Source organism: Phalacrocorax carbo, chromosome 14 (genome assembly GCF_963921805.1).
Source record: "Phalacrocorax carbo chromosome 14, bPhaCar2.1, whole genome shotgun sequence".
Lineage (NCBI taxonomy): Eukaryota > Metazoa > Chordata > Aves > Suliformes > Phalacrocoracidae > Phalacrocorax > Phalacrocorax carbo.
Genome location: NC_087526.1, coordinates 8229809 through 8257562, shown reverse-complemented (window position 1 = coordinate 8257562; position 27754 = coordinate 8229809). Strand labels below are relative to the sequence as shown.

General features: G+C 43.5%; 1 protein-coding gene across 1 annotated transcript; it reads left to right on the top strand.

Annotated features, from left to right (window-relative positions):
* Positions 1 to 405: 405 nt before the first annotated feature.
* On the top strand, positions 406 to 27057 carry PRPF6 (pre-mRNA processing factor 6). The gene is made up of 21 exons (XM_064465427.1): positions 406 to 577; positions 1453 to 1621; positions 2431 to 2549; positions 3195 to 3273; positions 4224 to 4400; positions 6327 to 6482; positions 7209 to 7303; positions 8035 to 8191; positions 8402 to 8564; positions 11475 to 11593; positions 12254 to 12472; positions 14126 to 14248; positions 15098 to 15219; positions 16363 to 16501; positions 17492 to 17611; positions 18829 to 19005; positions 19836 to 19969; positions 20461 to 20552; positions 22631 to 22745; positions 24778 to 24904; positions 25704 to 27057. Exons 1-21 carry the CDS (start codon positions 507 to 509, stop codon positions 25854 to 25856), a joined length of 2826 nt encoding a protein of 941 aa, XP_064321497.1. The 5' UTR covers positions 406 to 506; the 3' UTR covers positions 25857 to 27057.
* The last annotated feature ends 697 nt before the right edge of the window (positions 27058 to 27754 follow it).

Below are 27754 nucleotides of genomic sequence, written 5' to 3'. Positions count from 1 at the left end.
TGGGTGAGGATTGTGTAAAGGCATGAAGTGCTACAGGTGTGGGGTTATGGGGGTGCAAACAGGGCGGTGGTTCCTTGCACACGTATGCATGGAGGAGCTGGGACGGTGCGTAAGCAGCAGGTGCAGGGGGGAAAGGCACGTTTCCCACGTGGAGGGAGAGATGCACACGTGTGTGTGCTTTCGTGCATGGAGGCTGCGTGGGCTGCTGTGTCTGTGTGTAGGGGCAGCTGCCTGCCTGCCTGCGGGAGGACACGCGTGCGAGGCCCGCGGGCGTGCTGGCGGACCTGCCCGCACCTGGCCGCGGGCAGCTGCGCGCATGCGCGCCGGCCTCCACCCCGCGCTAGGGACCGCCGCGCCGCCAGGGGGCGCTCTGCTCCCCTGCCGCCGTGGGAGCGGAAGTGCCGCGCGGCCCGCCCCGTTCTGCCCACCGTTTCCGCCACCGCCGCTCCCTCGGTTAGGTCCAGCGGTCCCGGTCTCTCGTCGCTGTCGTCGCCGTTACCGGCACCATGAACAAGAAGAAGAAGCCGTTCCTGGGCATGCCCGCGCCCCTGGGCTACGTGCCGGGGCTGGGCCGCGGGTGAGGCGCTCCCCCGCGCACCCGGCCTAGGCCTCCCCCGCCCCGGCTCCCCCTCACGGCCCGTCCGCTCCCCTCCCGGGGCGTCTCTGGGCCCCGCTTCGCGCCCGCTCAGCTTTTGAGGTGTTATCCCTTCGAGGTGGTTCGCGTTGTTGCCCACATAGGCATGGTTTTATTTAAACGCGAACGTGGTACCGGGGATAAGTTCCTGGGTGCGTTAGGCGCTGCTGGCTGGGAGGGGACTGTGTTTCTCCAGGTTTTGTAGCTGCGTGTGGGCGTGGGGCCCCGTCAGGGGTCATTTAACCTCTGTGTTTGTGTGCTGGGAACAGCGAGAGGTGGGTTTTGGTGGCGGGTGGGCACCAGGAGTTGCCCTTTGCTGGGTGTGGGTTATGTTTGTTCTCCGATGGCTTGTTGGTGCCCTTACGCTGGGGTGATTCTTTCAACTGTGCCCTGGGGAGTGCTGTCCGGTTGAATGTGGGGTGTCTGAAGAGCCCTGGGCACCTTGTTCCTGCTCCAGGCCCCCATCCCATAGTGCCTCACAGCCTGCAGGATCAGTTTTTTTGCTGTGTCTAGCTGAGAGACACAGTTTAGAAGAGAAAGCACATCTTGGTACAGGACGGATATACAGATGTACAGGTCTTGGTACATCACCTTGGTAAGCCAGGTGATTGCAGTGTCCTTGTATATAAGGTTCCCCTTATAAGAGGACAGTGTTTTCCCCCTTTATGAGCAGTAGGGATGGGGACTGACTAATGCCATTCTTGCAAAAGAATGGTATTTTTATTGTCTGTTTTAAGTGGTAATTTTACCAGGCTGCCTGTGTAACAAACAGTGGGGTTTCAGCGTGCTAAATAGCTGCTCCTGGTTTATCAACACAGAGCCACAGGTTTCACCACCCGCTCTGATATTGGCCCTGCACGTGATGCCAATGACCCCGTGGATGATCGTCATGCTCCGCCAGGGAAGAGAACTGTTGGGGATCAAATGAAAAAGAATCAGACGGCTGATGATGATGATGAAGATTTGAACGACACCAATTATGATGAGGTAAGGAGAGTTTCATCATCCTGGAGATGTTATTTCCCAGATGGAAGAGGGGTGCTTTAGCTCCCTGCTGTCTTGCTACAAAACCCCATATTAGCTGAGGTTTCAAGGCCAGAATTTCCTGTAGTTGCTAGCAGCACTTCCTTTTTTTCTTTTTTTTTTTAATTAAGACCTCATTATACATAATGGCACAGTGCTTGCAGATTTTTGTTGTGGCATTGATCCATGTATTGTGGTTTAATTATCTATGCAGACCTCTGAGAGGCTTGGGAAGAGATCCATAAACAAAATATTAGTTTAAGTACTTTGGGTGACGTATTTTGTGTTCTCCTGCACAAATAAAATCTGAGTTCCTGTGCTTTGACATGTATTTATCTTTATGTGACCTGTGTAGTCTCTTCTGTTTAAATCCCACTTTGGTTAGTTAAATATTGTATTATTCTTTTTGGTTTCGGTAGTTTAAAAAAAAAGTGGTTAATGGAAGGAAATGGCCTTTCTATACTGGGATCTCATTTATTGCTTAATAGAAACAATTTTGAAAGAGAAGTAATTCTGAAGCAGTTTTGCTTTTGAAATGGTGTGGGAGAATAAACACTAGGGGTGGTAGAAGAAAGCTGCTTTTATTTAGTGATGTGTTAGTCTGATGCCATGTCATTAGAAATAGCCTGCTCATGCATTTTCTTTGTTCTGCGTAGCTGTTGGCTGTAGCAGGAACATAACAGGAGCCTTAAACTGAGGATACTGCTTTTTTAATGCTTTTTAATGCTTTTTTTCCCCTCTCTCTCTCCCCCCTCCTACCCCCAAATTCTTAGTTCAATGGGTATGCTGGGAGTCTCTTCTCAAGCGGTCCCTATGAAAAAGATGATGAGGAAGCAGATGCTATTTATGCAGCTTTGGATAAGAGGATGGATGAACGCAGGAAAGAAAGAAGGTAGGATAAATTACAACACTGGTGTGGAGCATTTTCCAGTTAGTTTGTATTTTAAAGTTTTCTTCTATCTCTTCCATTTTCCAGTTTAGATTTAGTCCTTATCTGCAGGGTATGTTTTCAGAAGTGTACGCAGTTTTTATTTGTTTTAGTGCCCTACCTTTGACCCTATGGCTCTAGTTTTAAGGACAGTGGGTATTTCGCACAACTTGGTCTGAGTGTTGATGTGGTTGAATTGCTTCGCTGTAGTTAATTAGGATTCACTGTAGGTCATTAAGATGATGTGGGGAAAGGCTGAGTGACTGATTTTGACATGTGACTTACTGCACTGCACTCTGGAAATAGTTAGAAAAGTCACATAACACAGGTTTCTTGTAAACTGGTGAGTGTTACTTAACTTGTTAAAGTCACTACCTGGTCTGCAGGTAGGAGGACGTTAGAGACTGAAGTTCACTAGGTTGGAGATAGACAATGTTATAATGTAAGAACAGCTATTTGTTAAGACATTGCTGTCATAAAGTTGATAATCTAAGCTTGGGAGATTATACCTTAGCTCTGATCAAACACATTTTTCTGTAATATCAACACATTGTTTAAAAACTTGCCAGGTGTTACTTTGAGCATAACCTCAGTACTCCTTTTCCTAAGGGAACAACGAGAAAAAGAGGAAATAGAAAAATACCGTATGGAACGACCCAAAATTCAGCAACAGTTCTCTGACTTGAAAGTAAGGAAAAAAACGTTGCCTGAAATGTGACTTTTATCTTTTTGACATATGGGCAGTGGATGAATGTTCTGCATTTCTTTGCTCAGATTTTGTGTGTTAGCAAACAAGTGCTTTGTTATTCTCCAGATTAAAATTACTTTCTGTTGAAAAATTAAGTAAACAAATATGAAGCTGGCATCTAGTGGTGCAGAAGATCATCTTGCTTTGAAGCTCTTTCAAGTAGTGCAGTATAATTTTCAGTCAGTTGCAGTTACACAGTTACAGACACTATAATTGGTAGTGCTGATTTAAATTGAAGCAGTGATGGAATCTGCATTAACTGCTAAAGCAACATTGTCTCTACCGATAGCAACGTTCACAGTTGCTTTCAGTTGATGGAAGCGGGTGTTTATAAGCTACTTTGCAGGGAGGTGGGAGAATACAGTCATTCTGCCTGTTGAACACTTTTCTTGTGGATGTAAAAGGAAGTGAAATTTATGCAGGTTTTGATACCAGGCTTTTGTTTTGTGCTTTATTGTGCCTTCACATCAGTTCTTGAGAAGGTGCTACGCTTCTGTCATTGAGGGACTGATAACTTGTTGGCACTGGAGCAGTAGCTGAGCAGGATCTCCTAACTCTAAATCTTCTTTTAAATAAAATTTATTATTTAAGCTGTTGTCTAATGATTAGTAATAAACCACTCAATGCTGCAGGCACAAAGGTTAATCTGTATATTTATAGCACTGAATTTAATAACAAAATTGTTTTGGAATCTCAGCCTGGACTTAAAACTAAATTCTAATTAAAAGCACCTAATTCTTTTGTACACTGGATTAGAAAAGATCTGACCTTTGACCTTTAAGTGTTGGTCTTGAATTCTTTCAAGAAAGAAAAAATCTATCAAGGAAATAGAGGCATTAAAAAGAGAAAATTTCTACAGTAACTAATGATGACAACTCCTCTTTGAATAGCGGAAGCTAGCAGAGGTCACAGAAGAAGAGTGGCTGAGTATTCCAGAAGTTGGTGATGCCAGGAACAAGCGTCAGAGGAATCCTCGTTATGAGAAGCTGACTCCTGTACCCGACAGCTTCTTTGCAAAGCATTTACAGTCAGGGGAGAATCACACCTCTGTGGACCCACGCCAAACAGTGAGTAAACCTGGTGGAGATGTGATCCATACTTAATTAGAGACAGGGGTTGAACTGTGCATTCATTAGTGGGATTTGGGGAAAAAAGATACTTGACAAAAAACTTTGTGTAGTTTGTGAATCTGTCAAAGGAATTGCTGGATGTTAAATTCCTGTGCCTGCTGGAGCCTTTCAGTACCTATTACCAGACAAAACTCAAGGATAGACAGGGAAAGATTGGTTCTTGTGTTGAAAATGGAAGAAAGTGTTTCTTTTCCTTTTCTTTTGACTGTAGAATGGTGATAATGGGTCTTGGTGAGCATGACCACATCCATTTCTGTTACAACAACATTTTGCAAAAATGGCACAGCAAATAAAGTTCAGTTTCATCTAATGGTTTGCTCAACCATGGAGCAATTTTTTAAAATTACCTGCTTTACAGTCAACTGAAAAGTAATTTAACTTGTTGCTACAAGGCAGCAGGCTCTGTTGTCATACAGTTAGAGAAGCTGACTGGCCTTGAACTGGCACCAGATGTCTATGGGACTTCTTTGTAGATACTTCTGTTTAAATGTGTGAGGTTTAGATGCTTGTGGTTGAATTTTTCACTTTCTTCTTACTTATTTCACTGACTTGACTAAACTTGAGTAGTTACCTACAGATTTGCAAAACCTGTATGAGAAGTGTTTTGTGATTCAGGGAAGCCACTGTTTCAGACCTACATGTGGGGTTTTAGTATCTCTGTCCTGCAGCCACTGGAGAAGAGCAGATCACACCACAGCATCCTCCTAGAGAAGCAGCAGCTCATGGCAGGTGTGCTCTTTGCTGGGTAAAAAATTGGCTGGATGGCTGAGCCCAGGGAGTTGTGAATGGAGCTAAATCCAGTTGGCAGCCAGTCACACGAGGTGTTCCCCAGGGCTCAGTTTTGGGGCCAGTCATGTTTAATATCTTTATCAATGATCTGGACAAGGGGATTGAGTGCGCCCTCAGTAAGTTTGCAGATGGCACCAAATTGGGTGGGAGTGTTGATCTGCTTGAGGGTAGGAAGGGTCTGCAGAGGGGTCCCGACAGGCTGGATCGATGGGCCGAGGCCAACTGTATGAGGTTCAACAAGGCCAAGTGCTGGGTCCAGCACTTGGGTCACACCAACCCCAGGCAACGCTCCAGGCCTGGGACAGAGCGGCTGGGAAGTGCCTGGCAGGGAAGGCCCTGGGGGTGCTGGCTGACAGCCGGCTGGGCATGAGCCAGCAGTGCCCGGGTGGCCAAGGAGGCCACCAGCCCCCGGGCTTGTGTCAGCGCTGGTGTGGCCAGCAGGGGCCAGGCAGGGATGGGGCCCCTGTACTCGGCCCTGGGGAGGCCCCACCTTGAATCCTGTGTTCAGTTTTGGGCCCCTCAGGACAAGAAGGACATTGAGGTGCTGGAGTGTGTCCAGAGAAGGGCAACGGAGCTGGGGCAGGGTCTGGAGAGCAAGTCTGATGAGGAGCGGCTGAGGGAGCTGGGGGTGTTTAGCCTGGAGAAGAGGAGGCTGAGGGGAGACCTTATCGCTCTCTGCAAGTACCTGAAAGGAGGGTGTAGTGAGGTGGGTGGTCTCTTCTCCCAAGTCACTAGTGATAGGATGAGAGGAAATGGCTTGAAGCTGCATCAGGGGAGGTTTAGACTAGATATTAGGAAAAATTTCTTCACCGAAAGGGTTGTCAAGCGTTGGAAGAGGCTGCCCAGAGAGGTGGTGGAGTCACCATCCCTGGGGGTGTTCAAAAAAACCACGTAGAAGTGGTACTTCAGGGCATGGTTTAGGAGGTATGGGGGTGTTGGATTGACAGTGGACTTGAGGATCTTAGAAGTCGTTTCCAATCTTAATGATTCTATGATTCTACGATCAGCCAACAGCCTGAATTTTTGAAATCTCAGAAGAAAATATAGGAATGCATCTCTCACTCTTGTTTTTAGCAATTTGGTGGATTGAATACTCCGTATCCAGGGGGCTTGAATACTCCATACCCAGGAGGAATGACACCAGGCTTAATGACACCTGGGACAGGTGAATTGGATATGAGGAAGATTGGCCAAGCCAGGAACACCTTGATGGATATGAGGCTAAGCCAGGTAAGGATGTTGGAAGGCAGGATCTGTCGTAGGTGCACCAGGGGTTGGTGTTGTGCTGTTATTTAAGACCTGAGTTTAGAAAAGTCTTTAACTTCTTAACTTTAGCTCTCTTGGGTGTTAGAAGAAACAGCTCAGCTGTGAAATAATTTTGTACTACTCTCCAAATCATGCCCTCTACACAAATAGAATTTCCTGAGAAATAAGAGTTTGTCCCTGGAAGTCATGGTTGTTATAGGAGGACAGACTGCCCTGCTATACCAAAGGTGGACTTGAGGCAAACAGCACTGGTGGTTTTACCAAGGAAAGCATATATTCTATCCTGTGTAGGGATGCAGGACAAAATGCTGGAAAATAATGCTCTTTAATTATTTAATTAATTGTTGTTAACTTCTGTTATTTTTCATTGATTTTCCTATCTAAATCTGGTTTAAACTAAAGATGGGCTTTAGCTGGCAATGCTGCAAGACCTTTTGGTGACTGAAAGCCAAGCTGCTTGTTTTCTGGATTTTCAGTGGTACCAAATTTTTAACGTTAGTTGTGTATCTTAAAAGTGGGGGGAAAAAAGCTAATAAGCAAGGCATTGTGTTTTCTTCCTTCCTTGGCTTTGATAACATGAATGTCTAGGTTTCTTGTATAGCTGCAGTGTCTTTTCCAGTCTTTAATGTGTGCAGGCAGACTGTGGGGCTATGAATGGTGATTTCAGTAGTGCTGGCTTGACTTTCCCAGGTGTCGGACTCTGTGAGTGGCCAGACTGTAGTGGATCCGAAAGGATATTTGACAGACTTAAATTCGATGATTCCCACACATGGAGGAGATATCAAGTAAGTTTAAGAAGGATTAACTGATCTATCCTCTCAGTAATGGCTGTGATCCTGCATATGAGTGGAAATCTATCTGAGCGGGTAGCTTTTTGCTTGCTTTTCATTTGTAAAAGATGCTAGGTGAGTTTTTGAGGATGAATTCTTTTAACATGGCATGTGGTATAGTCTTTCCACTGATGTATTTAGCATCTGACCTGGATGCATCAATTGTGGGGATTGTTTCTATTCTATCCCTGGACTAAGGTGCCAGTGCTGGCAGTGTGTGGCTGCCTGCCAGCCAGGAAATAACCTGGTTAATTGCACCTCTGTACTGCTAATTTAGGCTTGATTGACTGACCTCTGAAAACCTCTGTAACCTGAAGTTTGGCACCTGTTTCAAATAGAATTGCAATTTAAGTCAAAGTGATATGTGCAAAAGTTGATGCTAATACTTGACTTAAATCAATGCTTGTGCTTATCAGCTTCCAACTGCAAGTCCCCAGCCGTAGTTCCTAAAAACCTTACTTAAATACTTAACCAGTTTTCACTGTGATCTTGCTGTGTTCGTGTATATTTGTAAGCTTGTTTTGGTAGTATGTGATTTGTTTCACCAATATGGAAGCATTTGAGGTCGCAGTTACTGCGCATCTGAGTGTGGCTATGAAGAGCTGACTCTAAAGCACTTACTGATTCAGGAGAACTGTTTGTTCGCATGCTGAAAATTTTCCTGTCTGCCTTTCCTCCTCATTTAGTGATATCAAGAAAGCCCGCTTGCTCCTGAAATCTGTACGAGAGACCAATCCTCATCATCCGCCAGCCTGGATAGCATCGGCCCGACTGGAGGAGGTCACGGGCAAACTCCAAGTGGCTCGAAACCTCATCATGAAAGGAACAGAGATGTGCCCCAAGGTCAGAATTGCTTTGCTTCCCTGCTGATCCTTGCAGGACAGTAGGAAAAGGTTGTGGTAACAAACAGCATCATCTCTCTGTTAAGCTTGTATCAGGCTATATCTGAAACAGCTTCACTACCTGCAGTTTTAAAAGTACACCTATTTAGGTACAAGCTCCAATTTCATTCTTGTTTTGATGTAAAGGAAGATTGTTTCTTTTTCCTGACAGAGTGAAGATGTTTGGTTAGAAGCTGCTCGTCTTCAGCCTGGGGATACAGCCAAGGCTGTTGTGGCTCAAGCTGTCCGCCACCTTCCACAGTCTGTTCGAATCTATATAAGAGCAGCAGAGCTGGAGACAGATATCCGTGCAAAGAAACGTGTCCTTAGGAAAGGTGAGAGCTTCTGCAGGGTTAGGGAGCAAAGTCTGTGTCCCTTTCTGTTTGTATTGCATTGTAAGTTCAAGATGCATCCATATATTTAAGTGCTTTTTTTTTTCTGCATCCGTGGTGAAAATACAGTTATTAATAATGTATGCCTTAATGGTGGAACTTGCTGCTATTGAGCCAGAGAGTAGAGTTGTTGAAGTATTTATTTGTAAAACATCCTTCAGTGGAAATCTGCTGTTACTGAGCAATTACAAAATGACATTTCCCTTACCAAATCCAATTCCAACTTGATCAAAGTTAGATAGGTAAATGAAAGCAATTTAAAATGATGTTCTAAGGAGAAAAGGGTGTTTTAACTATCACCTTGTGATATGTTTTGGAAAAGATACTGGACTCTGTGTTTTGAGTTCCAGCTTGTTGGTAACCTGTTGGAGACTGCAGTTATTCCTGGTGGAGGAGCTTGGGGTTCTCATATCACTGAGTCTGGTGGGCCTTGGGGTTTGCTTTACTGTAGCAAGCTCTGTGGTCTGGACAAACGTTTTTTCACTGTGGTTCCTTCCTAAAACCTTACATCTTCTGTTGTATTGCACTTGGAGGCTTTCCTCTTCTGTGGAATTACTGACTCTTCCAAACAGTGATCTCTTTAGCAGCAGTTTGTTGTGTTGTCCTGAACCCAGGTCTTCCTCACAGGTTCGTAGTATTAATTCTCTGTTTATTTTAAGTTATTGTGCCTGTACCAGTAGAGATTAGATCCTTCATGACTATTGAATTGTATCAATTATATCTCCTGACTTTAATCTAGACAGAGAAAAGGGTCTAGATTTAATACATTTACCAAATCAATGTGAAACAGTCTACAGTATTGAATGGCTTGGCTTCAAAGGAAGTAAATTGCCTCCTGCCTTTTACTACTGCATATAAAATTGCACATCTCTGGTGAAAAGACCTCTACTGCATACGGATGAAAGGCAGTTAAAGGTTCCTGGGTTTGAAGTTGTAAGAGTTCAGATATTAACTACTCAGTAGCTTTTTTCTAATTTTCATTGGGTAAGCAGTACAGTGTGCTGTGCAGTGTTGCTCCTGTGATACTGTGTCCTTCTCAAGAGCAATATTAGATGCTGAACAGAAAAACACTTTTAAATGAGCAGAAATAGATTCGAGTCCTGCTCGGATAGCAGAGTGTCTTGATGAAAGCAGTGACTTGCGCATTAGGTACTGAGTTTTGCTTTAAATAATGTATTTGCAAAGAGAGGAACATCTTGCTTGAGTTTTTGGAACCACCTACTTAAACTCTGACAGAAATCTGTTAGTGGAATGGAACATAATTTATCATTCTCTTTACAATTTATGCCTGTTAACAGCTTCATAGTGTTCCTCTACTGCCTAGGGAACATCAGTAATATGATGCTTGGAGCTGTTTATATGTACAGCTATAATATAAGTGGTAGTTTAACCCATTATTTCTCCTAAAATAAGGAAGACTGACTGCCAGGTAATGTCACTGAAGTGTGATCTTTCACAGTGTGTTTTTCTTGTCTGTTGGTTGTGTGCATTCCTAGCACCCAGCAGAATATCGAGTTTTTAAAGCCTCTCTGACTGGAGAGCCAGCAAGTTGAGTGTTTAAAATGCAACTTGAGGTATAAAAATTGAACGCTCTATCTACAAAAACATGTTCTGTCCTGCTGAGTGATGCTTTCAGCTTTTTTAGGCTGATACTATTCACTTAAATTCTTCAGAAAAATCTCCTGCTGTTGCAGACTCAAGGAGAAACAGTTAATGCCCAAATCCTCAGTGCACACTATGTGTAAATGCTCTGTGGATTTCTGTAGAGCTGGGATGTGCTCTGAAGTGGAGGCTCAGCATTCTGCCTCTGCCTTTGCAGGAGTACTTAAAGGAGCAGCCTTGCCTTGAAGCCTAGCTAGTTTCAAAGTAGGTTTAGATGCCTCTTCCCACACGTGGCCCTACAATTATGTTTGCTTTATTGAAGAAGGATGTGCTCAGTCCTCTGTTACAGCACACTTGTGTACAGTCACCATGGCAGCGATGAAACTACTACTGCAATGCAGCTAATAGGAGTAATCTGTGGTGTAAGTTGTCGTGACAAAAAGCTAAAAAAACATCCCCTTTGGCTTCTGAGTGTATCTTTAAGATATGAGGGTATGAAGAGACAGACTGAGAAAAGCTGTTTAGATTTTAATGTTTCAGACAGCACATGTAGGATAGTCTGCAGAGAACGCAGTTTCTGCCAGCAGTAGCTAACTCTTGGACAAGATTAAGGAAGCCTCAAAGACTCTTAATTAGATGGAGCTCCTATCAGATTGCTGAAAGAACGCTCTGGATTCAGTGGCTTAGTATGTTAGTGTCAGCGATACCTAAAAGCTTTTATGCATCCTTCTGTTTTATTTTTGCACAGCAGGCCAATAACTTTTGGGGAAGCTAAACTGGGATCCCGTAAGCTGTCAGGAGATACTTATGGGACAACTAAATTGTGAAGGGACAGTTTCAACATCTAAGGAACGAGGTTGTGTTATTAGTATTGAAGATGCTCCTTTTTCATAAAGGGAGACCCAGCATGATTAGGCTACCCAATTTTGAAGATCTTACATATGCTCATTTGCTGAGACTGGGGCCTTGTTCAGCTAGGTGTTTTACTAAAGAGGATGCAATTACAGCTTGTACGGAGAAAAAGCCCTTGGCTCTCCAAAACCTGTTTCCAATTAAAATTACGATTTTTATTTTCTGATTTTAAGTTCTTATTGAAGCAAGAGCTAATGTAAGTACAGTTCCCTCCCTTCTCTCTTTCAGGAAATTTAATCTGTAATAGGACAAAGTTTTTAATATATCATCTTTAAAAAATAGAGGTCTCTTTGGAAAACTACTTTTGTCATGATTGACATAATTGTTTTGCCTCTCTAGCCCTTGAGCATGTTCCAAATTCAGTGCGTTTGTGGAAAGCAGCCGTGGAGTTAGAAGAACCTGAGGATGCCAGGATCATGCTGAGTCGGGCTGTGGAGTGCTGTCCAACTAGCGTTGAAGTAAGTTTTTAAAAAGTGGAATAAAGCAACCCCCTACACACCACTTTCAGTCGGTGGTAGAGCTTTGAAAAGAAAAGGCAGAGTAAGTGCAGTCTGTGTTTTCTGCCACACACTTTATGCCACAGTGACAAGGGTGTGATGAGTAGTGGACTGTGCCTTTTTTCTCCAGAGTTAATTGTCTGGAGGTCATTATATGCCTCATTTTCCTGTGTAATTGTTGCGTTAGTTATGCGAGTGTACTGCTGTGCCTGCTGTAGCCAATTAGCCATGTTCGTGTTCATGTTTAGTGCCTCGACAGTTGTGAAACAAGCAAACATATAGCCTGGGGAGTCTACAATAAAGTTGCTCATTTCTGGAACGCTGAACCAGAGTGTAATATTCAGCTGTTTAAAAGGTGATGTGGACAGAAAATATGAGTGCAGCAGCGCAGCAAATGGAGATGATATCTTGAGGTGATTAGGGTTGAGCTTCAGACAGTAGTAGGCTGTGTTTCTACTATTTCTCCATTGGTATTCTGCAGCCTACTTATATGAGTTGAGGACAATTGCCAACTAGTAGCAAGCAGCATAGAGCTGCTTATCTTTTTGGGCTGAACCTGCCATACGGCAGCATTGTCATCTCCTTGTTCTAATTTAAAATATATCTTTTATTGCTCCGCAGCTGTGGCTTGCACTGGCAAGGCTAGAGACATATGAGAATGCTCGTAAAGTCCTTAACAAAGCCCGTGAGAATATTCCAACGGATCGTCACATCTGGATTACTGCTGCCAAACTGGAGGAAGCCAATGGAAACACCCAGATGGTGGAGAAAATCATTGACAGAGCCATCACATCTCTTAGGGCTAACGGTGTGGAAATCAACAGAGAACAGTGGATACAGGTATTTGCTTGGTCTTTGTTAGAGACCCCAATGAACTCTTCAAGTTCTGTATGGAAGACACTTTCTTCATCTTTGATGCAAAATATTGTAGGGTAGAGTAGTTTTGCACTAGGCTTATCAGTGGAGATGCCTGTGTAAATACAAGAGGTGAAACTAAAAGGCTGAGGAGAGCCAAAGCCACAGCTAGGTGATACACTGGGGTAACGTATTGCGTGTGTTGAGCTGAGGAATGTCTGGTTTACTTCTGTCTTGGAAGATAACCAACTTCAAGTTGAAGCAGCTGCTGCCTTAAGTAGAACAGAGGCTTTAAGCCTCCAGTGAAGGATTTATGTAATTTTTGCATATGTCTCTTTTGGATTAAAAGGTGTCTGTTTGCCAAAAAAGTCTTTGTCAGATAGTGTTGTAAGAATTCAATACAAATATTGCATATGCAGCAGGCAGGAAGTATTCTGTTAGTCCTTTATTGGCTTGTAGTCCTGAGGCTGTGCGAAGTAGTCACAGCTGACATGTGGATCTGTGTTGTACAGTGACGTTTACAAAACGCAGCTTCTGTGGAAGTTCATCCCAGGTCGTTGTATTTTTGATGTCCTGTACTAGAAAAGTAGCAAAAGGTTGTAGGGATTTCCAGTGGTTTGGTCACATTCAAAAGCTGTGACGCTTCAGTTTCCTGAGTTAGTAAGACACTTCAAAGACTGTTGCCATCTAAATGGCTTGATGTCAAGGTTAAAAGAAAATGAATATGCACGGTGCTTTGTGTAAACATAAGTCCTTAAAGCAGTTTACTGCTAAAATCACTTACAGTGGGTCAAGGCAGCAAAATGTTCTTGGCACACTGTTTAAAGAAGTATCGATAATGAACAAAGTATTTAATGTTAAACGGATATCCTTGTTAACATCTAAAAGAATTAGAACTTTCTTTGCAGCAGTAAAACAATTAAAGGTTAATTTCAACTTCTGTTTAAAACACCACCACAGCCTCTGCATCATTGTCTTCGAGTTCCTTTTCAGTACTAAACTGTTCCATTCCTGTTACCTGATCAGAGGCCTTTTCAACAAGTTTAAGCAAGACACTCTTGGCTTTCCGAAAGCTTTGTATGTCAGAAAACTCCAGTTTTCCATATATGCTCTGGTGAGAGAGCATTTATACCTTTATACCATTTAGACTGAACACCAGTTGAGGGTGTATTCATTTAAATTTAGTTATTGCTTAGCCTTTATTGAGGCTTAAGAATTAACCCAAAGCTGAAAGACAATTGGTAGTTTTGATGTTACAATTCTTCCTTCTCAAATTCTTTCAGTTTTTTTTTTTATTGACCAGGTCCCTGCTTGGCCCAGCCCAGGGCAGGTCCGTGGAGCCGTAAGAGGAGACCTTTCAGTCTGGAAAGGTCACCCATTGTCACACTTACTCCTTTTCAGTGGATGCAGTTGACGTGCTCTGTTTCTTAACCAACTTCTGATTGATTCTGTGTACAACTATAGCACCTAACTTGTGGGTGTGAGCTCACTAGTTACTGTCAAGATATGTTTGGGTAATAAGATATTTTTAAAGTGGCAGTGACCCACAGGGTCTCTGCACATGAGGAGTTACTGTTGTGGAATCTAACTTCTTGTGCTGATTTCTCAAAATGAGGAGGGCTTTACTCTTGTTTCCAGGATGCTGAGGAATGCGATAAAGCTGGAAGTGTGGCCACGTGCCAGGCAATCATGCGAGCTGTGATTGGGATTGGGATTGAGGAAGAAGATCGGAAACATACCTGGATGGAAGACGCTGACAGCGTACGTCTGGCTGTGATGATGATTTTTTTGTTGTTTTTTTTGTGTGTGTGGTTTTTTTTCTTTTATTGGAGGAAATTGAACTACAGTCTGGAAATTACTTTTTTGTATAAGTGGAGGTGGATGTGATTCCCACAACATCTGCCTGCACTTGGCCAGTCTGCCTTTCAGCAGGTTATTGTATGGTAGAGCTGTTTTCAGATTTGAATCTTTACTAAGCAAAATTTTGTATTGTGATAGATTGGTTGCTGGGGTTTTTGTTTTGGGTGGATTTTTTTGTGTGTGTGATATCGACAGAGATTGAGATCTGATTAAAGGAACTGGGAGTTGAGTTTTAAGGCATAGAAAACTGGAGCTCAAGAGTTAATGTTAGACTGGATAAGGGCGTGGGTAAAGGTTTTACCAGGCTTTTTTTGCTTTAGGGTAGTAGTTTGAACATGCACTAAAAACTAAATTATATTTCAGCATGAGAAATGTCCACTTCACTGGCCTTGAATTGGGCTTACAGCAGCGGGGGGCATATGCTGTGGGGCTTATAGTTTTGCTTTAAAAAAAGCAAACAAAGTGCAAACACGAGAGTGTTTACAATGGCTTGCTAAGTTTTCAAGCAGGCCTGTGTGTGTTGGTCTGAGTGAAAGGCCAGTGATCTTTGTGCTCTGATAGAGGGATGCTTGAAAACTTCCTCCCTGCTTTCTTTTAAAAAGCTGATAGTAACTGTTTCATGTAATGCCCCAATTCACATATTACTCTGTGTTATTGAGTTCTGTGTTGAATTATGCATGTGTAATTCTTTCTTGCACTTGATTTCAGTGCAACCCTAAACTGACTTAGTTCTGATCTGTTCTTCCTTAGTGTGTTGCTCATAATGCTCTGGAGTGTGCCCGAGCAATTTATGCCTATGCCTTACAAGTTTTCCCGAGCAAGAAGAGTGTGTGGCTGCGAGCAGCATACTTTGAAAAGAACCATGGAACGAGGTACGTGTAGTACGTAATCCTTGGGTGGAGGGGTTCATCCTTGTAACAGGGTGATAGACTGGGGAGTCGGAAAAGCTACAAGATGATCGCTTGTGTGTTGTGTATGCAGAGTGAGTTTGGCTGGTGGAAACTGGCTGGCGTTGTTTGCTGGTCTGACCTTCTTTGTTACTGTTGTGGTCAGAACATCTTCAGTTTTTATGAAGTCATAAAAAGTTTATTGGGAAAAAGGATTACTTGATTAAAATAGCTATGAACAGGCAAGGTAGGGACAGTCATCTTCAAGAGGCATTTCTAGAAAAAATTTGGAATACAAATCACCTAGAAATACAGCATGTGTTTCATTTAATTTTCATAGCTAAACTACTTCATCGCTGAAGTTGTCTAAGCATCTCTGGCGTTTCTGATTAAACATACTGTGAAGGTGTATCACATTCTGTATTGAGATTGGTGGTATAATCTCACAGTTCAGGCCTCTTGTTTTGAAGTTTATTCATTAAGCTTTACACATCTGAAACTTTCTGCCCAAAGTTTAGGATAAAGCAAACAATCTATGCAGTAGACCACTTATGCATGTGGAATCAGGCTTTATTAAAGCCAGCAAGGCTGTTGTACGGAAGGGACTGCAGATGCAGAGTTCTGCCTTGTTCAGGCCTTCTTTTTTTTTTGGGGGGGAACAAGTATGTCTTTGCTTTTGATGTTGTTCTCTCATGTTTCCCAGTGGTGGCTGTCTTTTAAGCCCCTTGTTCCACCTGAAAAGTATGTTTTCCGGATGAGAAAACATAATTCAGTAAGATCAAGCCAGCTTCATCTAATAATTCTGAAAAACTTCCTGTCTCAGTTCCTACTAAAGCTTGTTAAGAAGAATGGCTCTTTCCAAGACAAATGAGCTGTTTGTGTGCAGGGTCTTTCCGTAGAGGCTATCAAACAAAGGTGTCTGAACAATGAGCCGTTTGTGGAGAGCTGATTTCAGAACCCTTGTGAAAAAAGACCCCACCCTTTCCTTGTTATGAAACAACTTATCAAGGTTTACAACGTTGGACTTTGCAACAATATTTATAACATTGAGTGATAGTGGAAATGGTGTGTGAGAGCTTGCCTTTGGCAGTATTCTGAGTGGTTGTAACTTGCTCTTTCTTGTCTCAGAGAATCCTTGGAGGCTCTTCTGCAGAGAGCTGTTGCTCACTGTCCTAAAGCGGAAGTGCTCTGGCTCATGGGAGCCAAATCGAAGTGGCTGGCAGGAGATGTCCCAGCAGCCAGAAGCATTTTGGCCCTGGCTTTCCAGGTGGGTATGTTAGACTTGTGTGACGGTGTTGAGTATGACAGGTAAAGATCACAGTAGGCTTTTTCTGTCAACACCTGATTCCTGCTGCCTTCCAAAATGATGGGGGCTTCCACTCTTCTTTGATTGTGTTATGGGGCAAAATGTCCTCCTGTAAAATCATGGCAAGCTGGAAACAAGAGTGCAGTACTACTCTTTTAGTAGTATCACAGCAGGTTCTGAGTTTGCAAACCATTAATTTTACTACCATGGCTCCCACCAACCCCAGTCATGGGTTAGAATCCCCTTGTGTCAGGTCATCCATCTCCTCAGTAAAAAGGGTAGTGATCGGCCCCGATTAATGAGGTTACTGTATTTACTTATGGCTTTGACCAAACCCACTAACCCACAGCAAAACGAAGGGAGTTGTCTGCTGGATGCTGAAAGAAAGATGGGCAGAGCAATACAGTTCTAACACTGGGAATGAGACTTAAAAGATAAGTGATAGCAAAACCAAATAACAGGTCCTGAGATGGAAGGTGAAAGATATTTACTTCCTAAATTTGTTCTTTGTGCTTTTTGTTACCATCCTGAAGACTCTTTGACATGGTTGCCACTGAAACGACTTTTCATTGGTGGAGCATTCACAGACATCAGTTGGGAATTCAAGCTTTGGTTTTTTTGCTCAGGGATAATAAAATGAGGGTCTCGTCGTGTCAGACCCTGTGATCTTTTCAGTATTTAAACTGGAAGCTCAGAAGATCAAGCATTAATGCTTTTCAACAATTGAGAAGCATCCAACTTCTAAACTGGCATATATCTGTGTTGCGCATCTGTTTTGGAGAATTTCTATAAACTTCAAAGGTCAAAGAAGGTTGGGAGGAGCTTGAACTGAAAAAAATCCTAGTGTGGATTGACAAAGCTCTGATTTCAATTTTAATCTGGATCAAACGAAAGATTAAATCTGCTGTTGATTCACTGTATACATTTGTCTGTCATTTTATGTTCTTGCAGGCCAACCCCAACAGCGAGGAGATCTGGCTGGCTGCCGTGAAGCTGGAGTCAGAAAACAATGAATATGAAAGAGCAAGGAGGCTGCTGGCAAAAGCTCGCAGCAGTGCCCCCACTGCAAGGGTAAGGATGTGTGAGGGGTGGAGAGGCTGAGACCTCTCTTGGCCACAGGGGAGTTGAGGCGGAAGGAGGAGTTCCTTCAGTTCTGTGGCCTTAGTGATTGACCAGATGGCTCCTTGCCATTGCCTTTTGCAGGCATGTGGCCTCTTTGCTGCAGCACTTCTCCAGCAAATTGCAACACAAAATCACGGCATGATGGGAAAAAAAGGCTAGGATCAAGTGAAGAGTTTCAGTTTTTTTACACAAATGGCTAAAGTCAGGAAATTCCCAGTTTAGAGCTGTTTGTATAAAGTTTGTGTTGCATAAAAGCATGTCTTGGAAAAAGAGAAAAAGTACTTTCACAGAAGACTTATTTGTGCTTCCTGTGCTAAAGACAGCTCTAGTCAAGTTTGTTGTTTAAAGTTACACTCTTCTGTTTATCTCTAGTTACTTCTGGTATGATAAACTTTTGTCAATTTTCAGCTGTTCATACAGAACCATTTTAACTTGTCCAAGTAAAAAAAGAGTTTGGTTTCCTCCCTGCCCACCTCCCCCACCCCCAAATTTGTGGTTCATCCTAGATCTTTTACACTGTCCTGTTCCTCTTCTGTCACTCAGGGAGCCTCTCCAGCTGGCAGCCAGGGCTGAAGCTCTGGTCTCAGACTTGATGCCTCTTTTGCGAAGTCATAGTTGGGGGAGTTTGGGAACGTGGAGGATGAGGATCAAAGACTAGTAAACCAGCCTTTGGTCTATAATGTATTTCTCACAGCTGTAACTTCCATGTGTAGCTAAAAGAAAGGCATTTGGGGGCAGAGAAGTATATGTACCAGTGTGTAATTAGCAGAATAACTGTTGCGACTTGAAGCCATAAGTAAGAATAGGGGGTCTTGGTAGCTTGGATCTAAGGAGATCAGGCTGTGCTGATGAAGAAGGCTTCAATTTGTTAATTGGTTGTGCCCTTAAAGCTATGCTCTTTGTACAAATACTATAAAAATGTCAACTCTCTGCTAATAGGTGAGATACAGATTGGTCACACTGTTCCAACTCCTTTATATTTGCATTTACCTTTCTCATTGTTATCTGTTCCCACTGTTATTTAACCTTGATATTTTTTGTCTTCTTACTTAGTGTAGCTAATCAATAACATTCTAATGAATATATGACAGTGGGAACCCACTGCATTGACGGAGTAATGGGTTTTCAATGGCTGCTAGTGATAAACAGCTGTGGTTTGTTCTCAGGTCTTCATGAAGTCTGTGAAGTTAGAATGGGTGCTTGGGAACATTGCTGCAGCCCAGGAGCTTTGTGAGGAAGCCCTGAAGCACTATGAGGACTTCCCCAAACTGTGGATGATGAAGGGACAAATTGAGGAACAAAAGGAGCTGGTAGAGAAAGCGCGGGAGGCTTATAACCAAGGGGTAAGATGTATGTTACTGCAAGTCTGCTTTGTGCTTCTGACGTGGAGAGATGTCTGTCTTTGAATCAGAATGGAGAGGGCTCTGTCCCAGACTAACCGGAGAGATAATTTCTATTCTCTCTGTTGTTGGTTAAAACAATAACAAAACAACAAAAATTAGGACCTTGAAATAAGAAGCAAGAATTTATCTTACCCAGTATCCATGTGCAATATTCGCTTGCTTGCTTGACTCCTCGCTGGTTGGAAAAAAAGTCATTGCACAATAATTCTCTAAGACCTGTACAGACTCCAAGCAGAACTCTTAAAAGAGAAGCTTCCTAACGAGCTGTTAGATACACACAGTAAAAGGACGTGGCCTGCAAAGCACTCCTGTCTCTTTTAAATGGAAATCGGTGTCCTTGGGTATGAATGCTTCTGAATCTTGTCAGCTGTGAAAGTAATATGGAAGCAGGTTTCTGCCAGTGTCAACTTCCCCGGCTTCAGAGGCAGTCTGTTTCCTGCACGCTCTGTTGCTGTGGTTTGGTTATATATATGAGCCCTCCATTTCCACATGGAGATGTGTTATTAAGGGAGGTGTATTCTTTTTCTTGCTACTGGGATAGCTCAGTCACAGCTGATTTACCTAACTGATTTGGATATAGGAGAAACTTGACTTCTGTACTGTTCTGTAAGACTAACAGGAGAAATTTGAGTGATGTAATCAACTTTGTCTCTCGTCATCTAAACTCTACAGGAGGATGTAGGGAGGGAAGTTATTTTCTATAGGGGTTAAGATTAAGATCTTTTTAAATCTACATGTTTCCTTTTTTTTTTTTTAAAAAAAAAAAACAGTTGAAAAAGTGTCCCCATTCCATACCCCTGTGGCTTTTGCTGTCCAGGCTGGAGGAGAAAGTTGGGCAGTTGACTAGAGCAAGAGCCATCTTGGAAAAGTCTCGCCTAAAGAATCCAAAGAATCCAGATCTCTGGTGAGTTGCATGGGAATTAACTGAATTTGGGCTACAAAGCCAAATGCATTCTTCAGGCCAGCTATGTTACGTCTTCTCAGCCATTTGAGCCTGGAGCTTATGACCATGGCCATCCTAGAGCTTCTTCTGGACTAACAACTTTTTCTGAATGCCAGAAATGCTTTGGTGATCCTGGCTAGTATGTAGCTACTCTAAAGAGCTGGGGACTAGTTATGTCTGTATTGATAGTTGTAGTCCATGGAGCATGAAAACCCAGGGATCTTTCATTTCTGTTATAGTCCCTTTTTCAGATTGTTTTTGATCTAGGCCATTACGGAATAAAGGTCATGTTTATTTTTAGACAGAGGAATGGGAGGGTGTCAGTCACATACACATATTCAGAATACAGGCAAATGTTTGCAATTTCCAGTGACCTTCATGTGACTTGCCGTTTGCTTCTGCATAGTGAATATGTTGTCATAAATATTGTCACTGAGTCTTTTCCTTACCAGGTTGGAGTCTGTGCGATTAGAGTACAGAGCTGGCTTAAAGAATATTGCAAATACTCTGATGGCCAAGGCCTTGCAAGAATGCCCCAATTCAGGTGAGCTGGATCTCATTTCTATCTTAAACATGGTTGTTTTGCCCAATTGATAATGGCACATATTTTTCCAAGATGTCCTTTCTGGCCAGGTCTCAAAATAATATGTTTTGGAGAGGTTTCAATCTGCAAATGAAATGTTGAGGGTCTTTGTGAATAATCCCAGTTGCTTTGTGCTATCTTGCACCAGAGAGGTCATGGGTTGGTGTTCGTTCTGTTTCGCTGCAGTATCCAGTATATTTTTGGGTCTGTGGTCCACAGTTTGTTCCCAGCTTTCCTGGGAAAGCATCTTGGATGTGGCTGGCTTTTTTCTGAAGCTGGTAGAAGTCTGCCAAGGTTTAAAACTGATTAAAGAATCTTGAGTGTTTGTAGTTAGGAAGTTCAATGGAAAAAGAATGGGTTTTTCCCCGTCTCGTTGGAGAACAGCTGGCGTTGGGACTCTTCCTGTTGTTGGTTTGCCTGCACCGGTTGCACTATAACTTTGTGCTTAACTTATGCTGGCAGCAAATTTCAGTCACAGTCGTGATTAGGGGATCATGTACAATAAACGTTTAGTCCTGGTTTTTGATTATTTTAACTCATTTAAGAAAAGGCTAATAGGTCATATAATATAAGTCAATTGGTTCTAAGCAGCAGTGGAAAGATTTGCCTCTTGGGATGGGAGGAGAAAGTGCATAACGCTTCCCTATTTTTTGACAGAATTGCGGGAAGGCTTAATTATTTAAACATGTTGACGTCTTTGGAGACAAGATGTCACATGACTACAAAATGTAGTAGTCTACTGCAGGGCAAGCCTTTTTAGCTTGCCTTCAGGCTGAGTTTTGAAAGGTGTTTAACTGGCAGCTACTTAAGTCCCGGTGAAATAACTGCGAATTAAGTGACACTTATGACATGGTAAACTCCATGCAAGCTGCTCACCATGCGAGTGGGTCAACAAAGCAATGCCACCCAAATCCCATTTTGTTTTGTGAATGACTTAATGCTTAATGACTGCCACCACAGGCTTTTTTACAGGATCTGCCTGTTGCTATGGAAATGGGCAGCAGGATCTCAGTTTTTGTTTAAATAAAATCTTTTCCAACTCCATCTTAAAACTCTACAAACCAGAATAAAAGCCTGCAGGAATTAGCTCATTGGATACCTACAGTCACGTAAACCAGAGACTTGTGTCCTTCGATGGCCCAGCTGATTCCTGGTTGCTTATGGCTGATGTAGGCAGGCTGCACAAAGAGTAAAATTGAAATATGATGGTGTTTGTGTCCTCAGCAGGCCTGAAAGTAGGGGCCTGAAAAATGTGGTTTGACCCTATATATAAAGAGCAAGAAGGGAAGAGTTCTGCTCCAGTCTGTCACACAAGCCACCAAAGCTTGTGTACCCCACTGTGCAGTTTATGGGAAGCGAGAGCACTTTGATAGAGTCCTGGCAGACATGAGCTTTCAGGCTTTGCTTTGAAGTGATCAGCAGGTATGGTTGGCTGACATGAGAAACCGAAGATTTCATGCTCCTCTGAGCATATTTCCTTTCTTGCTTTTGGCAGTGAAAGGAACTAGGGATTAAACCTGGCTTTCCTGGACCTACTCTGTCCTTCATTGTACGTGTGGAAAGCCAGCATCAATAAGATCATGGTGCTCTCTGGCACCCTTGAAACTGCTTCCAAACGGTGTACTTTGCACCTTCGGGGACGACTTCTGCCACTGCAGTTTCCCATTCAGACAAACGTATATCTTTCACTTTTGAAATGCCAATTTGCCCGCCCCTGTTCCACTGCTTGCAGCATCTCATCTGAAAGGCACGAGCTCTGGGTTAGCGCACAGTGGCATAGGGAGTGCTGGAGCTGCAGCAGGGTTATGGTACAGAGATGTTCAGAACTGAAGGTCCAGCATGGTGTGCACGCTAGCTAAAAATTGAGAACTGAACGAAGTATCCGCACAGAGTGATCTGGGATGAGGTTGGGGCACAGATAACCACCAGGGTGGGGGCAGTAGTGCTGCTTGCATTAGGGAGCACTGGCCTGATGACAGGATGGGGAGGGTTAATCTTGGAAATAATGCTAAATGATCTTCCTACTTGACTTGATTAAGGAATCCTGTGGTCAGAGGCAATTTTCCTTGAAGCGCGACCGCAACGAAAGACCAAGAGTGTGGATGCTCTCAAGAAGTGTGAACATGACCCACATGTCCTGCTGGCTGTGGCCAAGTGAGTTCCTGCACTTGATGTAGTAAAAATACCTGTTTCTGTGTGTGGCTGCATCCCTGATGAAACACTGCACTCAAGCACGACCATGTGACTCTGGCTGCAGCAGCTCTAATAAGCCTTAAAGCAAGTAACAGCTCTCAAGCTGTCTCCTAGTAACTGTGCAAATCTCTCCCTTGATTCAAGGCAGGGGGTGTCAACCTGTCCTCAAGCTGTTCTGGTGGGCCTGGGACTGTGGAACAGATGACAATACATTCACACGGAGTCCTTTTTCAGTGCTGGATATTGGCACTCTGAAAATCGCTATCTTTGTGTCCCGTGAAAGGGATTTTGGTGTGCTTTCGGTGAACTAGGCTTAATTAAGTTTTTTAGGATATGTTTTAAGTATTTGTGAAGACAGGGACAATTTCTGCTGGTTATTTTTCAAATTTTTATGTGGCTGACTCTATTCTTCATCTTTCCTCTCTATCTTAGATTCTGTCAGATTTTTTTTAATTCTGAGCTAAATTCTGTGCTGTTGTAGTCTTCTCCCCTCCTGAATTTCTACTGTGTCAGTTTTCTTCAGTTGCAGCCCTTCGTGGAATGCAGACTGCCAGTCACTCTGTAGTTTGCTTCTCTGAAATGGGAAGATAGTCTGCTAGGAATTGTTGTCTTGTCTAGATCGAGTTGTGAGGCTTCCCGTTAGGAAAAACCGCTATCAGAATTGACTCACGCCGTATCCCTTCTGATCTGACATGCAAACAGCTCTACAGCAGTCGTGATTGGAACAAACTTCCTTTTCTTCCCTTGTGAATACCAGAAGAGGTTAATACAGGAAGCATTTTGCCCAACCAGTTGCCCAATTCTTTCACAACTCTTTTTTATAAGCCAAAGAAAACTGTAGGATATACTCCAGTGACTGCAACACTGGGTTCGGCCAGATAATGACAGCTGACTTGTTCAGCTTTAGCAGCAAGTGAGAAAAATGTTAACTTTTGCTTTATGGAAACTGTTGCCAGGCCCCTTCTGGTGCAACCTCAGCCAGTTCAGCAGCTAATCCCAACACAAACAGCTTCCACCTCCCAACACGACTTGCATGTAGGTACAGTAATACCGTAGTGTCACACATCTGTGAAAAACTTGTGTTAAATGTGTTGCTGCCACTGCCTGCAGGTGTTGAGCCTCTGCTATCATTGCTCATGCTCTTTTAAATCACAGTTTATTTAACATGGAACAATCAAGAGTATTATAGGGCTTAAAAACAATCACATAAACTGTATAATTTTATGACTGGCTAAGCTCTTTATGAGGGATGGCTGTCTGATTTGATAAAGACCTTACTAGCTCAAATGAACTCTTTAATACCAAGGAGTGAAACCAAGAGACTGTTGACTCAGCTGGTTAATTACTGGGGAGAAATTTCAGAATTCACGAGTACCTTTATGAAATGGCAGCAGTTGGGCTGGGTGCCAGGCTGGGATTTGAGTGTGGAAGCTTACGTGCTCACCTTTCCTTGTAAAGTGGAGCTGACAAGGTAGGTCTGCTCCACTAGAGCGTGCTTTGAGGATGTGAATGTGTGACTGTACACAGCCATGGCTGCAGGAATGTGCATGCAATTTTCAGCTTTTAGAAGTTATTTAATAGTTAGATGCTAAAGTTGACTTGAAATATTAAGAAATTGGAGAAGAGGAAATTAGATGTAGGCATATGATCCTGTCTCTTTCTACACCAAATCTGGAACAGCAGAATTAAGCAATTGAGTTAGCAAAGGTTGAGCACTCCCTTCTCAGGAGTGTCTGTCTCTTCCCAGGGCTAAGTTAGCCTGCTTCACTGAAGGGAGAGTGGAAAGGAAGCAGTGGATGTTCTTTTCAGTCCTCTCATGTCTCTTCCCTTCCCAGAGGAAGGACAGTCAGCATATGCCTGCAAAATCTGTTGTTTCCTCCTTGGGAGAGCAAAGAATTGAAGTATCTGTGGAGCCTTCAAGTCAGAGTGCTTGCAGGTTGGCATATTCCTCTAACGAGGCTATTTGCTGACTCGCTTTTGCTTTTCTCAACAGGCTGTTCTGGAGTGAGCGTAAAATAACCAAGGCCAGAGAATGGTTCCACCGCACAGTGAAGATTGACTCTGACCTGGGGGACGCCTGGGCTTTCTTTTACAAATTTGAGCTCCAGCATGGCACAGAGGTGAGTGTGTGCCTGGGAACAGGGAGCTGGGGAAGACAGCAGGAATCCCTGGCTGACGTTCGTTACTCAGTCCCAGGGATTGCTGCAGCACTCGGCTGAGCACGCTGCCGCCTGTGTGGCTCGCAGATGAGGCTACAGCTGTCACGCCTGGTCGTGAATGAGCATGAACAGGCCTGTGTGGTGGTTTTTAAAAGGCGCTGTCATTAGCTGAGCTGTCTTTCAGGCTGCTTTGCTGTCCACAGTCATGCTAGTTCGTGCAAAAGTCTGTGAAATCAATCTTCCTTCTGTAAAATGCAAACTTTCTCATAGGAGATTTTTCCTGTAATTGCGATGCTGGGTTGGTGTAACTAGTCCCATTTCTTCACAAGTGTCAAGTCCAGGTTGCACGTGAACACAGCCAGTGGAACAGTCTGTTCTAATCTCTTATGGCAGTTTTTACTGCCTGATATTGCTGAAATGATGGGAGTGTTTATCTTCTGACTTTAGAGAGACCTCTCACTTAACAGATCTCGTGCAGGCGGTAATGCAAAGGAAGTTTTTGCTGCAGTTTCTCTGGTGTAGCCAAAACTTGCTTGACTGTAATTTGACCACTTTGTTCAGCAAGGCAGGAGAGTTGCTGCCAGTGGCTTTTGACTCAGGCTTCAATACTGCCTTTAAAAAAAGAAAACTAAACAAAAAACCCACCATAAGCTTTGCAAGAGTATTTGAATCAGGGAGGGGATTGTTAAATTTTTGGCTACGTGCTGGAACAAACCAGGGCATTAAGAGACCTGCAAACTGTCATTTCTCTTTCTCATAGGAACAACAAGAAGAGGTGAGGAAGCGCTGTGAGAATGCTGAACCTCGCCATGGAGAGCTCTGGTGTGATGTCTCCAAGGACATAGAGAATTGGCAGAAAAAGATCGGAGAGATTCTCGTGCTTGTGGCAGCCAAGCTTAAAAATACCTTCTAGAGCATGCTGGCTTCAGCTGCGTTAGTCATCTCTGTAGGACTTGTCTGCTTACCTGCTTTCGGTGCGTTCACCCTCGCAGTGGCACAGATTTCAGAGGACAGGAGATTGGTGGTGATATGAAAGATCTTTCTTCCAGAACAAAGTGCTGCTTCCTTCTCTTCCCAGTGAATAGCGCTCTTGGCTCACACAACCCGGTCATCAGCTTCTGCAGCACATCTGAACATTGTTGCTGGCGCCATGTAGGAGAGACGAGCAGCCTTGTGAGGCTCCGTTGGCATTTTCATTTCGATGCCTGAATCCCCCTTGTAAACACAAGCTTTAATTAGTGCTGGTATGGATTCTGATGATTAGCAGTCCCTCTGGTTTCCTCCCTAGCATGCATTCCCATCCTGTCCTGTCCCCTTTGTGCAGTTTCTTTAGTGTTTGGCCCATCTGATGCTGGTTCCTTGTCAGCGGATCTGGTTTGCTGCTGTTTGAATACACTGAACGTCCCCGGAGGAGATAAGTGGAGTTCTGCTGGGGGAAGACCAGCAGCCGAGGGGAAGGGCTGAGCTGGCCCCTCTTTTTTTAGTTTTTTGTTACAAGCCTGGTTTAGTTTGGTCTCCTCTGCTGGCAAACTGCGGCACAACTCAGAAGTATTCCTCAAACCTGAGCAGATGGAGCATTCAGTGAAATTCAGAAGTGTATTTTTAGAGACCTTTTCCTCGATTTTTAAAATGTGTATAGTATAACCTTATTCTTTTTAGGTGTCTGATTTCATTAAGCACAGCGGTATTTTAAAGTAACGAGGCAAAATCCAGCAATCCCTGAAGGCCCTTTTGAAGGAACAACCTTTATTTAGAGCTGTGAGAGACTGTGCACATTTACAGGGCAACTTCTTTCAGTGGGGATATTTGGGACGACTCTCTTCAAGTGCAGATGGAAAAAAGCAAATTCATGATGGGAAAAGCTTTGTGGTTGGGACCCTTTATAAGCTGTCTTCAATTTTCTACCCTTGTGATCTGTATTATTTTGACCCCCAAAACCCTGACTTTCCTGTGATAGTTGAATGGAAAGCCAGGATGTTGTTCATATTAGGGTATAGCACAAGTATCCAGGTCTGTGTATGTGCATTATATAATGTACTTAGTTGGAGGACAAGAGCCCTTATCGCTTGTTTGGACAACATGTATGAAATACAGCTTGTTTTTTTGTCTCCTTATGTTCTCTTTGAATGTGGGTCTTGCCTTTTGCCTCTGACTGGGAAGAGTGGGTCTGATAGCAGAAACCTTTGAAGTTATCAGGCTCCTACCACTCTGGGAACATATCTGCCAGCGGTGGTTACACCAAGTTTTGCTACAGACTTTTGCCAAAAAGGCCGGGAAGCCTGTCTTTTAACACTGAGGTGGGAACAGCTGGTCTTGAAACAAAAGCCTGGGGGTTTTTTTTGGGTTTATAACAAACTCTTATGCTTTCTGTTGACTAGCTGGTGAAAGTGGGTGAAGCTGCATTTTCATTAAGGAGGGTGTAGATCACGGATGTCCCATGGAGTTGTAGTTTCCCAAAGGTGAGTGAGAGGTGTTGGGAGTTAAGAGGCTCTTGCCCAGGGATTTCCTGCCATGGCTGGCATCCTTCATATATGTGGGCTTAAGCAAAGGGGGAGGGAGGAGAGTTTGGGGAGGGGAATGGAGACATCACTCTTACGAAAAGGAGAGGGTAGACATGTGGGAAGGGTCCATGGCTGGACAAGGATTTCAAGACTGAGCCAGAAACTGCAGGAGAAAAAAAGCTGAAAAATAGTTTTTGATGCGTGCTGTCCTTCAGCCCCTCGTGCTTCTCACATGCCTTTGCTTTTCCTCCATAATGTGAATTGTGTAAGTGCTCGGACATGGGGACTGTATCCCGCTTCTCTGGGAAGG

Coding starts and splice junctions, on each gene's coding strand:
- PRPF6 (XM_064465427.1), top strand. CDS start 507: ATGAACAAGAAGAAGAAGCCGTTCCTGGGCATGCCCGCGCCCCTGGGC. Junction 7,304..8,034: donor ACACATGGAGGAGATATCAA/GTAAGTTTAAGA, acceptor CTCCTCATTTAG/TGATATCAAGAAAGCCCGCT. Junction 19,970..20,460: donor CCAAAGAATCCAGATCTCTG/GTGAGTTGCATG, acceptor TTTCCTTACCAG/GTTGGAGTCTGTGCGATTAG.